At 43.4% G+C, this 18,870-nt stretch overlaps 5 protein-coding genes across 5 annotated transcripts; 4 read left to right on the plus strand and 1 right to left on the minus strand.

Annotated features, from left to right (window-relative positions):
• Nucleotides 1-318: 318 nt before the first annotated feature.
• On the plus strand, nt 319-2,582 carry EAE98_011391 (uncharacterized protein; the record flags this gene model as incomplete). The annotated part of the gene is made up of 2 exons (XM_038959013.1): nt 319-584; nt 640-2,582. The coding sequence occupies exons 1-2, from the start codon at nt 461-463 to the stop codon at nt 2,580-2,582; spliced, it is 2,067 nt and encodes a 688-aa protein (XP_038804692.1). The 5' UTR covers nt 319-460.
• A 2,303-nt stretch (nt 2,583-4,885) lies between these two features.
• EAE98_011392 (uncharacterized protein) lies at nt 4,886-6,425 on the minus strand (the record flags this gene model as incomplete). Its single annotated transcript, XM_038959014.1, has 5 exons — nt 4,886-5,367; nt 5,439-5,506; nt 5,575-5,970; nt 6,127-6,212; nt 6,273-6,425. The coding sequence occupies 5 exons, from the start codon at nt 6,423-6,425 to the stop codon at nt 4,886-4,888; spliced, it is 1,185 nt and encodes a 394-aa protein (XP_038804693.1).
• Nucleotides 6,426-8,759: 2,334 nt separating this feature from the next.
• EAE98_011393 (uncharacterized protein) lies at nt 8,760-10,695 on the plus strand (the record flags this gene model as incomplete). The annotated part of the gene is made up of 4 exons (XM_038959015.1): nt 8,760-9,390; nt 9,443-9,588; nt 9,644-9,727; nt 9,790-10,695. 4 exons carry the CDS (start codon nt 8,760-8,762, stop codon nt 10,693-10,695), a joined length of 1,767 nt encoding a protein of 588 aa, XP_038804694.1.
• Nucleotides 10,696-10,988: 293 nt separating this feature from the next.
• On the plus strand, nt 10,989-12,803 carry EAE98_011394 (uncharacterized protein). The gene is made up of 6 exons (XM_038959016.1): nt 10,989-11,094; nt 11,182-11,359; nt 11,620-11,877; nt 11,933-12,125; nt 12,237-12,483; nt 12,560-12,803. The coding sequence occupies exons 1-6, from the start codon at nt 11,084-11,086 to the stop codon at nt 12,723-12,725; spliced, it is 1,053 nt and encodes a 350-aa protein (XP_038804695.1). The 5' UTR covers nt 10,989-11,083; the 3' UTR covers nt 12,726-12,803.
• A 1,462-nt stretch (nt 12,804-14,265) lies between these two features.
• On the plus strand, nt 14,266-18,116 carry EAE98_011395 (uncharacterized protein; the record flags this gene model as incomplete). Its single annotated transcript, XM_038959017.1, has 3 exons — nt 14,266-15,386; nt 15,448-17,611; nt 17,667-18,116. 3 exons carry the CDS (start codon nt 14,266-14,268, stop codon nt 18,114-18,116), a joined length of 3,735 nt encoding a protein of 1,244 aa, XP_038804696.1.
• Between the last annotated feature and the right edge of the window lie 754 nt (nt 18,117-18,870).

Here is an 18,870-nt window from a genome sequence, read left to right on the forward strand (position 1 = left end):
GTGCTTCCGAAAGCTAATGAGGGGCACGTTCTAACTGGCAGGAAATTTATTGTCTAATTTGTCTTCGGTCAAGTGCAATCCAGTTGAGTTTCCGGGTACCAAATTGGCGACAACTTTGTTGTGTATATCGTCGAGAAGGTTTGATTCGATCATTGCTGATTGTTGATTGCTTGCTAACAAAGGGTTCTTGATCGCCATCAATCACCAATTTATTGACCATATCCCCTCCACTAATATAGCTTTATTCTTCTAACTATTTCGAGTGCCAGGCTAATCGCAGTAGCATAGCTGAGTTGTCGTTAACAACGATTGGAATGAGGCGTCTGCAAGATTTCGGTTGGCATTCCTTGGTGTCCAGCTGAACTTAAGATGAGTTTCAACGAAAACCTCAAGTCGAAGATGCAATCAGGTCTTTGTCCTATTGTCCCTATTGTTGGTGAATTGATATCTTCTTGAAAGGATGGCGTCTTATCAGTACACTCCTATAAATTCCCAGGAACTTCAAATTCGAGTGTTACATATTCTCCCAAAGAGTCACACGGATTTGACAAGCTCGGATAGGCTGCCCAAGCAACTTGATACAGGTAATTGGGAAGATGATCACAACAATGCGTATCGCAATTACTGACGCTACCACAGTTTCTTGCACTCTGCACGTAGTATCTTTGAGAGAAGCCCCAGACTATCATGCTTTGTCTTACTGCTGGGGGGACCCCGATCTTCCTCGGGCACAAATTTTGCTCGACGAGACAGAAGTCGAAGTTACCATTAGTTTGGAACAGGCTTTGAAGGCATTTCGGCATGAGACAAAACCGATGGTTCTCTGGGCAGATGCAATATGTATCAACCAGAATGATCCGGAAGAGAAGGCAGAACAAATCAAACTGATGAGAGATATCTACAGTTGTGCCAGTATCGTGGATGTATTTCTAGGCGAAGGAACTCCTCAAACTGACGAGGCTATGGACGCGGCTCTGATTATAGGACAGGCTGCGTATGATGCAGGAATTTTTTCTGTTACAGTGGATAGTATGAGAGATTGTGAATTTTACATTCGAGAAGATCAAGAAGGATATGGATTTAATCGTCCAAAAATAGACGATCCGCTTGCTAATATAAAACGCTCGCTGTATCAACTTGCTATTGATATTGGCCTTGACTTCCCATTTCTCGGCTGGCATGAAATAGGGAGTCGAGATTATTGGAACCGACTTTGGATCATGCAGGAATTCTGCCTTGGCAAAGAGTTGATGATAACATGTGGTCAAAAGACGATACCATTTCATCCCTGGTTCGAAGCAGCTTGGATTTTCTTTGCCATGCAGTCTGCAATGATCATTCACACATACGGTCTCCAGAAAACAGCTCATGATCCCATCGTATCACCAATTCTTCAAGAGATTGCAAGATGTTTAAGTACTGCCGCTATAAGCCTGAACCGACTTCTGGGGACGCGAAAACATCATCGCAAAACCGGTGGATCTCCTCTTGTCAAACTGTTAGAAAGAGGTTGCATCCAAGCCTCCAAAGATTTAGTCAGAAAGGCAAGATATCCTCGAGATAGGATTTATGGATTGTTAGGAATGGCTTCCGATGCCCAAACTTTAAACATTCAACCCATATATACCAACATCGATTCGGATGAAGAGACAGTACAGATTTTCACATCTGTTTCTCGAAAACTGTTGGTACAGAACAACGGGGATTTGTTGGCATGGAATCAACAACCCAAAACTTTGGAAGGTCTTCCTAGTTGGGTTCCAGATTTCACAAACACACTGCTAGAACCATCTTGTGAGACTAAGAAAGCGGCTCTCTTCTCTGCTTCGGGTCAATCTGAACTTTCGGTTGTCCCTGCATCGGAAGAAAAAGATCCGAGGATCATTGGAATGAGAGGCGTTAGAGTCGATACTGTTATGGCGATTGGAAGTTTGTTTACTGTAGACAACAGACAAGGTATCATATCTCGTACTACCGACGAATACCTAGCAATCCACGCCAATATCATGCGGTACTTTGATGAAATAACACATTTCTGTGAGCAAGCTCAGGCTCTAAATGCGAAAGATGCTGCATCACCGCTACCGCTGGACGAAATGAAATGGTTCGGAGCCAATTGGCGCATTCCCTGCGCAGACCAGACCGACTCCTTCACATTCCGCATGCGCGCTTCTCATACCTCTTTAATGGGCTATAACGATCTTCGACGTAGTATAGAACTCTATTCCGATAATGCGAGAAGTATTACGGACAATCACTTGAGCGAAGAAGAATTTGATGCAAATACTGAGGAACATATAAGATGTGTTCAGACGGCTGCGTATGCTTCGTACAAAAATGCAATGAGCTATCAGCAAAACAGAAGACCGTTCATATCAGAACAAGGATATGTAGGTCTTGTGCCTGGACAATCATTGCCTGGGGATGTTATAGTCATTATCTTTGGAATGGTCCAACCTTTTGTGGTAAGGAGTGTTGGAGAAGATAGGTGGGAGTTAATAGGAGAAGCTTATGTTCATGGGATTATGGATGGAGAAATCATGAAGGGTGATCTCCAAACGGAGGACTTTGTTTTGGCATGATCTGGAATTTTACCAAGGGCTTCCTTGAATGAGGTAGTTGCTGTTTGTTGTTGTTTATGCGTGCTGCGTTTACAAAGTTATGTACGGAGTATTGGATCATATGATTTCTGATCAAGTGGAGACCGTTTGTGATGTTTTCATACTGCAAGTGAGGAAACGATCCAGGATCTGAAAGTGGGATCAAGGAAAATACAACAAATTAAGAAAACTCACATAGAGGAAAAGATCATCTCCTGCCACCCATTTCCCTCCCATTTGTCTCACACGTACTGATAAGCTTGTGGTGTTCCCAGCCAAGAATTTGCATCCCATCTTTACACGTTCTATTGACGCAATCTCGTCACACTGTTGCAGCGTCCCACCCTTTCATTTTCCTTCTCAAGATACTCGTACTGTTAGAAAGTATGCAACTCCAACACTAGATGCAAATACCACAAGATGGTAAACTACAAGAGGACTAACCCGGTTGTCCTAGCACCGGAGTTGCATACTTTCTGGCCGCACGAATACGTATTTGCCATTTGATTGACGATCATATTTGGAGGATTCATTCGTCAATTGAACGATCTATAGACACCGCCCTTATGGTGCTCAATTTCCATGCGTGTTAAACTTGTTTCAATAACAACTCGATAGGGTTGATCCAACTTTGGATGCCCCTGAAGAAAGGAAGGCTATCAAAACATCGCAGAAATAGGTATAGCAGAGTTGCGAGGGGTGTCCAGTTGGTAAATGAACCCTTCTATATACGAAGCGGTGGCCACGGTATACTTACAAGTCACCACTGAGCAGCGCAGGGAACTGGGGTTGAATGGTGCGGGTAAGGGGCAAACTGTTGTTCCGACTCCACATCCCCACTCTCAACCCCCGGTGCTAATGAATTCCAGGGAGCCGGATCTCGCGGGTGTAACGGCCACTAGGGACGTGGATACTCAAAACTCAATGATTTGATGCTGGGGGTGTGTAGAGAGTGGAAATTGAACCGTGATTTCGTTGTTGGCGAGGAGTCGAGGACGGCGGATTGTATGTACGAATATGCTCTGGTGAAACTATGACGGGTCCACCTCGAAATTACAGTGGGTGGACTGGGAATGGAGGAGTAAGGTAGTTTTCTGGTTGGAGTTAGGAAAACTCTTTGCCTGTTCATCTTCTTGATGCATCAGTCTAACTTGAAATCTGACTTCACTCGTCTCCAAATCTACTCTCCTCTCCTTCTTTGAATGATGTGAGAGAAGCAGGAATCTGAGAGTGTGTATCTCTCAGGAAATTCTCATTAGCAATGCTCCCTCGGTTTACCACTCACCTCTCACTCTGTGCATCAGCGTACATATTTGTTGAAGAATCGCATAATCTCACATACGACCATAGACTGAAGAGAATTGGGCATCCCGTCCGCTCTGCCATACACAAGCTTCAGATCGGTGGATTAGTAGTTGGGTGGGTGACCACCAGCGAATCCCCACTGTTGTATGTCTTTTGTCCTTTTTGTTTCCACCTAGCCTCCTCGCAAGTTACCACCCGCCCAAATCGGAGTCCGTCTCCTTTAAATCTCCAGCAAAGCATTTTCCAAATACCACACATACCTAGATAACAAATAGCATTTACTGAAACGAGACCCATCGATTCGAAACAATTATTTTAGTTTCTGAATCTATGTGCAACTCTTCCTCTAAGAATTCGATCATCGAAATCCAAAATTCATCTTCATCCTCATATCCAATTAATAGTGCCTTTCCTTTTCCTGCCAAGCCCTCCCCCCCGTATTTAGTGTTTTTCAGTTCCCGAGACTCTTTTTGAGAAGGTAGAGATGTGGGTTTATGATCACCATGATTACCTGGTCCGTTCATATACTTCGATTGTGTGTAGATCTTGGTGAGCTGAGCTGAGCTGGTATGAACCGAGCAGTATGCGAACCGTGCTACTTCAATTCAACCTTTCGGATTGGGTTTCTTGCGAGAGTAGAATTTGAGAAATTTGATCATTGATGTGGCTGATTTGAATGTGTGAATGGATTGGATAGGTAGGTGAATGAATGAATGAATGAATGAATAGACGGACATTAAACACATTATTCGATTGCTCGTTTAGGGAATTCTTGTATCGTCCCTTGGTCCATCTATACATTCATACATTTGATAAACCATCCAAACCTTGGAATATGTAACCATTAGACGCCACAACATCATTATGAAAATCCCAAGAATACCCGCCAGTACCGTAGTATATTTTTAAGGCCCTCTAATAATCAATACCCATGCATGAAAATAATATCGATCGCAACCTATCCCTCGAATTGGCGGGCTTTAAAAGCCATGTACACTCGGAGCCCTTTCTCCTCCCCTCACATCTCTGCTTCCCCCACGCACACTCACGCCCTGCGGCACCCCCATCTCCTCGTCAACCTCCCCCTCTCTCCCATAGCTAACATCAACCTCCACCGTCTCCTTGATCCCAAATCTCCATGCCTCTCTCAATATGCTCTCATCACTTCCATTATCCATCCCCGACGCATTTCTCTCACTATTCACTTGCGTGTTATAACTTGACTTTCCACCTCCTCGACTCCTTTCGTTCGCGGAGAACTCATCGCGACGCAATGAACTTAATGCATATCCACCCCCTGATTTGCTTCCGCTTTTGTTGGGATAGGGACCACTTCCTTCGTCGGAAGACTTTGTTTGGCCTCGGAGTCGCTTGTAGAGTGGTCGAAGAACGGGAATGCAGGCACATACTATGGCGACAAGAAGTTCGCTGGAGCCCCAAAGAATGAGAGGTACTGTGTCATCTGTGGGCTGGTATGAATTTTGTTTCTTTGGAATCATGGTGATTTCTCGTGAAGGATGCGTGAAAACTTACAAGTATAATCGGTTCGAGATGCCAGACCTCCTAGCTCAATGGCCCGAACAATACCACACATTCCCGCACTAAATAGAACTTCCATCAGCATGAAGTTCAAAAAGTTCTCCACAGCTCCTGATTCAGGAAAACTTACAAAACACCCAACGTGAGACCGAAGGAAATAGTCAACCTCTCCTTCTTTTTGAGTTGAACAGGCGCCAGAAAGTACCATGGAAACAATGCCAGAGTAAAATCCATCATCGCTGTATAGCTTCCCGAGAAAATTGCATTCGCTGTGAAATTGAAGTTGACAGTGTGAGGGAGTGATGGATCAAAGACTGCCGCAATGGGAGAACTTTGGAAGAAGTCGAGAAGGGCGCAGGAGATACAGACAATAAATGTACTGACGATACAAACCCAGAGGAAGACTTTATGCCAGGGAAAAACGACGAGGCGCAGGAGAAATACAGCTACGGCGGACTTGCTGGTGGCGATGGCAATGATATTGCATGTTTGGCCAGCGATTTCCATCTTGTTCGACATGACAAATCTAGAACGCACGAGAATCAGTTCTTATTCTTCCACATAGTTTAGTACAGTAACTGCATCAGGCCTGCATCAAGAAATGAATGAAGATATGGAGATCGAAACATTCAAACTAAGTTGAGCATAGGCTGTTTAATCTGTAAAGGATGAGATAACTCACTGAGCAGGCGTGATATCGGCAAAATGAGATCCCAATCCTTGGGTGGCTGCCGCCGTACAGAAAGCTGTATATGCCACGAACAAGACCTATGATAATTGCTTCGTTAGCATTGAATGACAAAAGATAGGTTCGCAGTTAGCACTCACAAGACTGGCGACAATAAGCCAATCATCATACCCCGTAGCTTGAACGATGTAGTATCGAGTGTACATCCGCAGCCCTACAAAAATGGCTGCAGCGAATGTCTCAATCCACATCACCAAGATAATGATAGGACCTAAAGCTGACAAGTGACCCATCGTGCCAGCGGGCTGGTAGGCCCTAGACGTAATGTATATCTGCCTTTGGAGTTTTCTCACTATAACTGTACCGTCCGATACTATTGATGTAAATATATCAAGTTGCTCTTGGTATAGATAATTCTTGCTGTGTCGGTATTTGTCAACAAACTTTTGCTAATAAGATACAAAATAATGTAAAGAATGGGGTCTGCATCTGAAATATGGACTTTTCCCTTTATTTCATCAAGTAATATAAAGATTAAAAAAGTAATTCTCTGCATAGGGAGCAAAAGTCTGGGATCCAGAGAGGATCTTCATGACGAATACAAATTCGGAACTTACTTATTCGCACAGTGTCTGTATGTTGGCCGGAGTTTTAACCTAGGGGCCCGAAAATGGGAAGTTAAATTTTATGAATGTTGATGAGCGGCACTTCTTGGCTGGTTCCTTTTTTGAGGCAACTCGTGCTGCATGTTTTCTTCTTTGCTTGCAAGTAAATACCATGAAGAATCCAACGGGAAAGCTCATCCCTGGTGGCGGATAGCATTACATGAAGTAGAGCTGAGTCGATCCCAAGATGTGAGCCTATCGCGGGTGCCCTAAAAAAAGTTCCAACAATAGGGATAGGAACTTCTGTAGTAGTTGATGGGGCTAGTTGCATGTGAAGAGATGCTACTGGAATGGTTTTCAGTGGAGCCGTGTCAGAATTGGATCAGGGACTGATATGCTATATACGTATGTGAAGTTGAAATGTGGAGACTAATCACCGATAAAAAACCTTTGGATATCAAGGATTGTGAATGAACTGCTTACGGCAATTATTTTACTTAATAAAAGTCGGTTGTCCTTTGAAAGTTCCGAACTTTCCCACAAGTCCATTGATACTAAGAAGCCTTACTTTTACGGATAAATAATGAGACCCTGAAAGAAAGGTCCATATGGTGTGCATTCAAGTAAATTGTGACAATCCAACAACTTATTTCGCACTGGCATTGCTTCTGGGGTGTTTTCCTGTGGAAAATCTCTAGCTACCTAGACAAGTTAACCGCCACATTAAACTCTCCAAACCCGAAACTCTTGAAAAGCAACAGTATTATTTCGAAATTGAATAACAAGATGAAATGTTGATCAGAATCTTAGAGAGTTTAGAATAGCTATACTCGTACACTGTAATCATTTCATTATTGTGACTCAACTCATGATTAAGAAACATTGATAGTCCAATCCAGTGAAAATTATTGAAAATTAAGTGATTGACACTTTTTCCGTCCAGCTGGGGAAAAACTGCTTTTTCTTTCAAATGACCTTGATATCGACATGGAAAGATGCCATCAGTCATTATTGCTAAGGTCAAGAATGCAGAGTACTGCAGCTTCCAAGGATCCCTTGATAGGTTGCAAGGAAAGTTGCAAGGGCCAGGGTATCCGGCCCGCAATTGGAATACGGAATCTCTTCGTCGTTCCGAGAGTGAAGCGGTTCCTGACTCTCCATCTTCATGGCACGATTAATGCATGTCGATTCGGCTTACATAGGAAGCAGACTCGAGGCAGAATGCCAAAGATGTGCACCATTCGAGGGAAGTAAAATGGAGACTTCCAATTCCATATCCACTATAAAATTACGACAAGGAAGAGGAAAGGAAAGCCGTGCACTAAATTGGCAAGTTCCCACTTGGTACCTCATCCCGCAGAGCACATAACTCCACAGATATCCATATGAGAACGGGCATAGGACCCATATATAATATAAACGAGCTGTCATTGGCACTCCACAATCCGTTGAGCTATTGTGGACCGAGGCTTGTTTACTTCCAAACGAGGGGAGAATAACGTGGAACCTTTGTAGTTTAGTATCACCATGCTAGTCGTGCATGTCATCGCGAAGTTTAAACACTGTTCAACAACTGGTGTTACATAAACCTCTCCTTGTCACATTCGCGATATGGATCATCCTTTGAACTCCTGTAGCAATGTCTTCAATTGACGGCCGGTCTGGCGTCAGCGCCTGTTCTTGGAGTCTCTTCCATATGTTTCAGAGAACAACCCCACTACCGTGTGATTGTAACCACCGCAAATTGAGGGTTGCTCCCCGTGTGACCCACTGGAAAGGCAACATTTGGCGGAAGATCATGCCTCTTCGATAGGAACTTACTCCGTCTAGTGGTTTGCAGACAGGCTCAGAGTAGATAACAAGCCCGGGAGGTTGAAAGCGCTTTTGTCTTTCTCGAAGTATATAAATCTCTTGGGTGGCGTACCCGATCATCTGTTTCTTCTTGAATTGATCACCTCGTTTTTGTTCAAGGCATATTTCTTAACATCTTAATCCACATTCTTTCCTCGCAAATCAAAAGAGATGGCGGCCCCTCTTATTACCACTGGCACCCCTCTCGCCCTTCGTGTACCAAACGCAGCTACCACACCAGCAGCAAACGATCCTCTTGCCTTGCCACCAGGAACTACTTCAGAGAAGTTCGCAGAATTCATTTCTCATGCTGAACGAACAACTGGTGCCGAAAATGTCATCATTATCAAGAAGAAAGAAGAGCTCACAAAGGAACTCTACACTGACCCTTCCAAAGCGCACGATATGTACCACCTCTTCGACAAAGATTACTTCGTCGTATCCGCCACCATTGCACCCCGCAATGTCGAAGAAGTCCAAGCAATTGTTAGACTCTGCAATGAGTTCGAGATCCCGCTTTGGCCATTCTCAATTGGCAGAAATGTAGGATATGGAGGAGCAGCTCCAAGAGTTCCTGGTAGCATTGGTTTGGATATGGGCAAAAATATGAACAAAGTGCTAGAAGTCAACTCTGAAGGGGCATATGCGCTATTAGAGCCAGGTGTGACATTCTTCGGTCTATACGACTACTTGAAGGAGAAGAAGCTAGACGATCAACTCTGGATTGACACACCGGATTTGGGTGGAGGTTCTGTCGTTGGAAACACTATTGAGCGTGGTGTAGGATATACTCCATACGGAGGTTTGTGATAACTTGCATCTGAGAATGGGACACTTGCTGATGCTTCAAGCAGATCACTTCATGATGCATTGCGGTCTCGAGGTTGTGCTTCCAACCGGAGAGCTTATCAGGACAGGCATGGGTGCTTTACCCGATCCAACGCAACCAACAGTTGAGGGCGGAAGTTTAGATCAACAACCAGGAAACAAGTGTTGGCAGGTATGCTTAGTCTAAGGACGCAACTTAGAAATGTTTCAAGCTCATCTTATTCTAGTTGTTTCCTTATGGTTTTGGGCCATACAACGATGGTATCTTTTCACAAAGCAACCTTGGTATTGTGACGAAGATGGGCATTTGGGTAAGTAATATGAACACCTCCGTCCTTGAGCTACGACTCTATACTGACCGAGATAATCTTAGCTTATGCCAAATCCGGGAGGCTATCAACCTTATCTCATCACTTTTCCAAAGGATGCCGACTTGCCAAAGATCGTTGACATCATCCGTCCCCTTCGATTACAGATGGTCATTCAGAACGTTCCTTCAATCCGACATATTCTGCTCGACGCAGCAGTGATGGGAACCAAAAAATCATACTACGATGTTGATCGTCCTCTTAATGAAGAAGAATTAGATGCCATAGCCAAGAAACTCAACCTTGGACGCTGGAACTTCTATGGTGCTTTATACGGCCCCAAACCTGTACGCGATGTCCTCTGGCAAGTGGTTAAGGATGCTTTTGGAACTATTGAAGGTGCCAAATTCTTCCTTCCAGAAGATATTAAAGAGAAGTGCGTTCTTCACATTCGTGCAAAAACCCTACGAGGTATTCCAACGATTGATGAAATTTCCTGGGTAGACTGGCTTCCCAATGGTGCCCATCTTTTCTTCTCGCCTATCTCGAAGATCAGTGGTGAAGATGCAAGCAAGCAGTATGCTCTCACCCAAAAGATGACTCTAGAGGCCGGGTTTGATTTTTTTGGAACATTCACCATCGGTATGCGCGAGATGCATCATATCGTATGCTTAGTATTTGACCGTGAAGATGAGGATCAAAAACGACGCGCCCACAAGCTTATCCGGGAGCTCATCCAAGTCTGTGCCGACAACGGATGGGGAGAATATAGAACTCATATTGCCTTGATGGATCAGATTGCAGAAACTTATGGTTGGAATGATAATGCGCAGATGAAGTTGAACGAGAAGATCAAGAACGCTCTTGACCCCAAGGGTATTTTGGCACCCGGAAAGAATGGTGTCTGGCCGGCATCATATGATCGTTCAGCCTGGAGATTAGATGCCAATTCCGACAGAACAAGACCTTGATCAATCAAAGGATCAGGTAGACTATAATCATGTATATTTTACGAAAACAAAAAAATAATCGAGAACATACATATATACATGCTTCAAACGCATTGCATATGCCAGAAGAAACATAAATAGTAGTAAAAGTGTTTCAGGACATAGCCCATTATCACCAAATCTTTTGAATGAGGTCGAAATCATGTAAAATGCCTACATCTGAAGCTTTCTGATAAATTTTAATTGAAATGATTGTGATTGCGATTAACTTTGATCAAGTGATTTTGATATGACCCAGCAAGATCACGTGATATGTCCAGATTTACTGCTGGGCGGAGGGTTCCTTCCATTTACACATCGACAAAATTGAAAACTAATTCAAGCCATCTCAAACCCACCTCAAAATACAATGAGTGAAACGTATAATTCCCCAAGCATCAAATATATGCACCGAAGATATGTCAAATTTCGTCAAAGGAATGAGAACTGATTTTCGATTTCTTCCAGTGAACCACCCGTTGATAAACGTCCAAGTGTGGCTGAAATCCTCGCACATAAATCCTACCCAGATACAATATGGAGACTTACCCCAACGCAGAGTGGAAAGTTGCCGATTGGAGTTGGTAGAGGAGGTCCGTTCAAGATAGACTGGGAGGTTCATGGCAGTGGAGAGACGAAGGTTGTGGTAAGTGGACAATCTTGGATTTTGGTGTAACGTATATCACATGCAAGTGCATGGCGGACTGGAATGCGGAGAATGGGTAGCTCAAAGCTCACGAGTATTGAGACTCGTACATGAGTGTTATTCATGCTTCTGCTCATCCCTCTAGCTTATCGCCGGCACTGTTTGCATCTCCGCAAACTTTTGACCTTATAGACGAAACTTGGTCTCAATTAGGTCACGTGTTTCGTGCATCAACATGCTAATCTGGAGTTTTCGTCCAGTGGATTATGGGCTTAGGTTCTAACAAGTCAACATGGCAAAGACAAACCCTGTACTTTGGTCATGAAAGAGGAGATAAATATTCCTCGTTAGTATTTGATAATCGAGGTATGGGCGGATCAGACACCCCCATCCTACGATATTCTACCTCGGAAATGGCCAAGGACTGTATCGAGCTACTCGACCATTTAGGTTGGACGAAGGACAGACAACTTAACATCACTGGAGTTAGCATGGGTGGAATGATTGCACAAGAATTGGTGAGTCTCCAAATATCTTATCAATTCCATCATCCAAGACTCATTTGACATATAGGCATTGATGATACCAAACCGAATTGCTACTCTCAACTTACTTTCCACGGCACCTTATATCGAAAATACGACTAGCTTCTTCGAAAATTTGCGCACAAGAGTTATGATGTTTGTCCCCAAACCACTTGATCGATCTGTTTTGGATGCATCGTTGTCGTTGTTTCCTGCGTCATGGCTATCATTACCAGATACTAGTCCGTTATTACTCTCTTTACCCTTGTGATGCACTCTATATACGCCGTTGTATTTTATTTTATTTCCACGACTCTACTTCCTCTGCTCCAAAGATCTAACATCAAAATTAGCCCATCTGCCTTCGGATTCAACCCCCTTGGTTGAATCACCACCAGGTCATCCTTTTCCCTATGCACACTTCTCTACCAATTACGAGCGTTTTGCTGCTGCTGAATTAACCAAACGACTCGATCCGAAAGCTTTCAAAACGTACGGGTTTCTGCTCCAGGCTATTGCTGCTGGTTGGCACCACAAGAGCCCTGCGCAATTGAAAGAACTAGGGGACAAAGTGGGAAGAGACAGAATCGCAGTCATGCAGTGAGTATTTTAACTAATTGATGAGTTGATACATTCGACGTTCTGATGACCGAATAAAGACTAACATCCCACATAGTGGCACACGTGACCGACTTATATCGTTCCCTCATGGGGAGAAACTGATGGCATTTCTTCAACCAGGTAGAGCGGAAATCCGAGAAGGTGTTGGGCATGCAATTCCTATCCAGGAAGAAGATTGGTTTCACGAGAAGATGGTGGCATTTTTTGAGGAATTTAATTGAGATAAAGAGGAATATAGATTCAAACACATCTAAAGTACACTATATTGTCAATACATAGATACCTTCATCATAGATCCGCATCTTGTCCATCACTACATCTACCCCTAACCTTGACTCTTGATGAGTCTTCCCTATCAAAAAGGTGCATGTCTATCTGAATGTTCATTTTCACTTACCGGGCAGGATACCTGGGCTGGAGAGTTGACCTAGCATCTCTATCTATTAACAATGAACAATGCCGTACGAACTACCCTTACAGTCTTCACCGGATCAGTAATGCTTTCAAAAGAACGACGGATAACAAAAGAGATATCTTGAGACACCTGGGCAGACTGACATCTCGAAAAGGTTCTCGAGTGGCTGTGCCACATATAGATTGACAAAACCCGTGGACATCTAACAACTTGGGCGACACCAGCCACATCTGCGGAAGTGATATATCGCCGGGGATATCAAGATTTCTAATTCAAAACTTTGCATCTCCTTCAATTCAAAACCAAACCATGTCCCAATCGAAGAAAAAAGATACAAGACAGCTAGTGCGATCGAATTGTTAGCAATCTTTTACTTCATTTTGCACAATCATCACTGAAATATTGATATTCCAACTGATCTCTCCATGTTCTGCACACACTTCTTCATTGATATGGAATTGAAAGACGATTGCACGACCTATTCAACGATTGTCAGATTGCAATTGGCATTTAATCTTCCTTTGAGGACGAAAGGAGTAGGGTAAAGTTAGCCGCATGTACCGCCCATTCATGGAAACAAGATCCGGTTGCGATGATAATTGGATGAAGATATAACGTTCCCGTTTCCCTTGCATTCTACTAAACTGCAACCGACCCACCGGACAAGCAAAGTTAGCAAGTTTTTTGACTTTTTTAAGTCCCGATAACTTTTCGGATTGGTTGATACGCATAGCAGATTGTCGGAAATGTATCCATTCTTTCTCTGCTTCGTCTGGTGTTTCCCGAAGAACGAAAAAAAAAAAACCTTGGGAGAATTTCTTGTTCTTGATATATACGGCTTTGTGTCTAGTCAAACTCTATCACGTTCGTATCCACTCGTAAGGTTACAGAAGAATTTTGTATTTCGTATGCTCTCTTCTCTTAGGAAAGGGCGTCAAAATTTCCCCAGAAAGCGAATCCACTAAAGAAAGAACACGACTTGGAGTGCGTAACTCAACCTCTTATTTATCGCCATCTACAACTTACAAACAGTTTCTCGCCATGTTACTCCTGTAGGAATGTCGCCATTGTTTTATCAGAACCTTTCATTGCGTTCCTTGTTTTGTGATCTTCAATCATACTTGCCCAAACAGAGTAACGAAACTACCCCACCATAACACAACAATAAAGTCTCGACTCTCCTTTCGACCAGAGCTGACTGCGAGCTGACTGCCCTGCCCTTCGATTGCTATACCTATCACTTTCGGCCTGGAAGTGAGGAAGGGCTTGGGATTAGGTGTTTGGCCAGAACTGTTGCCCGAGTAAGAGAGACATACAACTTAAGTAGGTGATAGTAAAACTTTGCAATGGAACATCTGCCGTCAATACTCAAAGGGCTCGGCATAACCTCCTCAGCAGATGGTGAATCAAAAGATTCAAAAAAGTTTACTTCGGTAGCGGTGGACCCAATTTTAAGTCCTCTCGGGTCGCAAGATGATTTAAGCAGTATAGGAGTTCTCGAGTTACTCGAATCAGACGAAAGGGCGGTTTTTATACTCGACCTCGCGAATCCAGATGACACAACGCCGGTATATACGAATCCGCGATTGAAAGAATTGCAAGTGCTAGGAAGCAAAGTTGGGGAATCTCTTGATTTGCGCGCGGCAACCAAGGATGAAAAGCACAGGGGATTTTTAGAATGGGCAGGAGGTGATTTCAGCGATGGAAAAATACCTGTTACACTATATTGTGGAGTGAGATGGAGTGCGCAGACAATGAGAGATCGATGGAGGGTTATCGCTGGAGATGTAGGAGGAAGGATAGACGTTACCGGGGACAAACCTACCATTCAACGATCGCAAACTCTCTCGCCACAGAAAGCACGACGCATGTCAAAATCTGACGACGCATCTAGATCCTCACTCGAATCTCAATTAGAGGCATATCGGCTTCATCGGGAAGATACAATATCGATATTTCCACCAGCACAAGAACCAGTCACTTTGAAAGAGGTACTTGAAGTGGGAGATACTATACTTGGTCCGTTTGATATATTGGCGCCAGACACAATAGTAGAATTGTCGCCGCATGTACGATTCTTCCTCGATTTCGATTGGGCATCTACGGAGCTTGGCCCCATAGATTCTTGGCCGGTTGAGCTACGAAGAATGTGCAATTTTCTCATGTCAGACCCAAGACCTGCGGCAATGTACTGGGGTCAATCCAGAGTTATGATGTACAATGAACCATATATGTTAGTCACAGGACAGAAGCATCCAGGGATGATGGGGAAAACCTTCTCAGAGGCATGGGCTGAAGTCGAAGACGCATTTAGCGATTCATTCAACAAGGCGTATGAAACTGGTAAAGCTTCGACCATGGATGATGCAAGGTTCTTTATCGAAAGACATGGATACTTGGAGGAGACCTACTATTCATTATCGATTTTACCGTTCAGTTGCAACAGCTACGGTAGCCACCTTGCTTTGTAAGTTGGGATTTTAATTGTCCCTACGTTAGTTTGAAACAGGCACTAATTTGATGTGTAGTTACAATTCTGTATTTGACACTACTAGGCAAGTAGTTGCAGATCGTAGAATGATATTTCTATTACGACTTGGGCAGTTCATTGCTTCATCTCGAGAACCCAAGGACTTTTGGCAGCAGCTTCTACGGGGGCTTGAACCAGATCATCCAGATTTACCGTTTGCTTTGCTGTACTCAGCCGGTAATGACGTTAACGAGACCCTTTCGGAATCTTCGGCTTTAAGCCACAGCTCCAACTGGGTACTGGAAGGCTCTGTTAGATTTCCTGGTGCAGGGAAGAATGTACCGAAACATATAAATTCTGATAATCCCATGGAAGAATTTCTACCCAGTTTTAGCGACCTTGTCAAATCAGATTACCCTACGCTCTTACATCGAGAAGATGGCACTATTCCTTCATCTTTGACTACTGCTCTTCAGGGTACTCTTGCATGGGATACAGTTGTTTTCTTACCAATTAGAGCTACCACAGAAAGCGTTCTCGGCTTTCTTATCATTGGACTCAACGCTCGACGAAAATACGATGATGACTATAGATTATTCATACAACTTCTCAGTCGACAACTCGCTACTTCAATGGCTGCGGCAGTACTTGTTGAAGATGAAATCCAACGTGGTCGAATGGCTGCCGAACATGCTTACCAAGATCGTAATCGACTCTCAAAGAAACTCGAAATTCAAGCTCATGAAGCCTCAGAGATTGAAAGTCGTTTTAGAAGAATGGCTGATCTAGCTCCTGTTGGGATGTTTCATATTGGCGTTAATGGCAAATTAGTTTATGCTAACGAACTTTATTATAACCTGACGGAACATGACAGAGATACCAATACTGAGATGGGCTGGTACGAGGTACTTATGAAGGAAGATTGGCCAATCATGGATGTGCAATGGAAAAAACTTATGGGTGGGGAACCTGTCTCCTTCGAAATCCGGCTACGAGCACTTTTCAAGGGGGCCGATAAAATCGGAGATGAAGAAATCGATGGTGCAATCTGGATAATAGCAGCTGCTTATCCTGAAAAGGCGCCAGATGGTACTGTCGTTGGAGTTTTGGGTTGCTTGACCGATATCAGTCGGCAGAAGTGGGCCGAAGATTTTCAGAAACGGAAAATGCTTGAAGCGATTGAGTTGAAGCGTCAACAGGAGAATTTTATTGACATGACATCACACGAAATGAGGAATCCATTATCAGCCATTATTCAATGTGCAGACATGATCGGAATTTCGGTCAAGGAATTTGATGGAGGAACCAATGATGTTATTCTTCCAAGAGAAGCGGTTCATGGATACGCAGACGCAGCTTCGACGATCATACTATGTGCTCAACATCAGAAAAGAATCATCGATGACATTCTCACGCTGAGCAAGTTGGATTCCGATTTATTATTCGTCACTCCTACCGAAGTACAGCCATTGCCTATCATCAAAAATGCACTGAAGATATTTGATGGAGAATTGCAGAAGAGTGATGTCGCGCTTAGATTTCATGTATCACCTACATTCGAAGAACTCAATATTGACTGGATCAAATTGGATCCAAGTAGATTAGTACAGGTCCTTATCAATCTTGTCACAAATGCGATTAAGTTCACACAAACTCAACCAAAACGGAATATTGCCATCACAGTGAGCGCAGCGCTCGAGCCTCCTAGCACACCAGGTCTTGTCTACCTTCCAAGAACTAATAGTCACAAAGACAACACGCCAGATGGTGAATGGGGAGATGGAGAGATTGTGTATCTTCATATTGAAGTCCAAGATAGTGGCCGCGGTCTCGATGAAACGGAACGCAATCTTTTGTTTAAAAGATTTTCCCAGGCCTCACCACGAACACATGTTCAATATGGTGGATCCGGTCTCGGTCTCTTTATTTCTCGAGAACTTACAGAGCTTCAAGGTGGTCAAATAGGTGTCGCCTCAAAAGCAGGGGTTGGAAGTACCTTTGCATTTTACATTCAAACTCGGCGTTGTGATCCACCTGACGATAAAGATTCTTTTGTTCCTCAAATGGATGCTCAAGCGCAAAATAATATCATTACGAATAACTCTCTTGCTCGAGTTAAAGGACCTACTCGCCATCCTTTGAGAAGTCGTCGTTCTCAAAGTCCGGCTTCTTCAACACCAAAACATATTCTAATCGTAGAAGATAACATTGTCAATCAAAAAGTAGATTTTTCCCTCATACTTTTTGTTTCAGAACTTCAAGCTAATTATTCTTTAGGTCCTGAGTAAACAACTTCGTAGCGCAGGTTGTATTGTAAGCGTCGCAAACCATGGTCTAGAAGCCCTTGAATTTCTTGAAAAATCCACATTTTCAGCAACTCTACCAGAAGGCGTGTCAGGTGTTCCATGCAATATTTTATTAATGGATTTGGAAATGCCAATAATGGATGGTCTTACTTGTGTACGACAGATACGCAAATGGGAAAAGGAAGGAAAAGTTAGAGGGAGAGTACCGGTCATAGCTGTAACGGCTAATGCAAGGAGTGAGCAGATTGCTAGAGCGAAAGAGGCGGGTATGGATAGTGTTGTTACTAAACCTTTTAGGATAGGAGAGTTGGTACCAGAGATGGAGAGATGGTTGGTGAGGGGAGTAGTGTTGGATAGGTTGAAGGAAGGTGCAAGGGATGAGAGAGCTGGAGTAGAGAGGAGAGATAGTGCACCGATTTAGGGATGGGAAAGGGGAGAGGCAAATGATGCATAAAATGGGCGTTTGGATTCGCTAAATTGGATGGATAGAAACACTATATAGAGATTTGGATGGGTCAGGTATGGTATGGTATGGTATCTTCACTGCGATATTATCACATATTTGCATGGGAGAGTCTATATGGTTAGGCGTCCTACGATGATTGTTTTAAGAAGGTTGGGATATAGGTAGGTAGGTAGCATACATAACATAGCATAGCGAGGGTGTTTAGCGATTTGGAATTGGAATTGGGAATTGGAACATGGAATTTGGAATTTGATATTTGTACGGTAGTGAGCATTTTGGCATTAGGAAGGAGTATACTAGATTTTTCCTGCTTGCGTTGGAAATTTTGATATTAAGGGAGGGGGGTTGGTTAGTCATTAAGACCAATATACGACGTCGTATTTGATTTGATTTTTACTTCTATTGAATTGAGTTGAGTTGAATCTAACTGAATTGATATCTTTCTCGTTATGTATATCTGTATCTGTATCTGTATCAACTTATCTAATTAAGTACCAGCAGTGAGTGGTGTACCTCGTATTTAATGATTCATTCGTGAACTCAATAAATATACTCACTTCGCTCATCACTCACTCGTACGGAAATACTAGGTAATAATTCTGGCGGGATGGATTTAAACTCATCAATCATCCACACCCAAGCGAGTCAAGTGATCCAACCACCTGCATCCATCCATCCACTTGAGCCACACGCACGAGCCACTTATTTT

The sequence above is a fragment of the Botrytis deweyae genome, assembly GCF_014898535.1.
Source record: "Botrytis deweyae strain B1 chromosome Unknown BDEW_047, whole genome shotgun sequence".
NCBI classification, from domain to species: domain Eukaryota; kingdom Fungi; phylum Ascomycota; class Leotiomycetes; order Helotiales; family Sclerotiniaceae; genus Botrytis; species Botrytis deweyae.

Coding starts and splice junctions, on each gene's coding strand:
- EAE98_011394 (XM_038959016.1), top strand. Junction 11,360..11,619: donor GTGGAGAGACGAAGGTTGTG/GTAAGTGGACAA, acceptor GTTTTCGTCCAG/TGGATTATGGGCTTAGGTTC. Junction 12,126..12,236: donor GCTATCATTACCAGATACTA/GTCCGTTATTAC, acceptor CATCAAAATTAG/CCCATCTGCCTTCGGATTCA.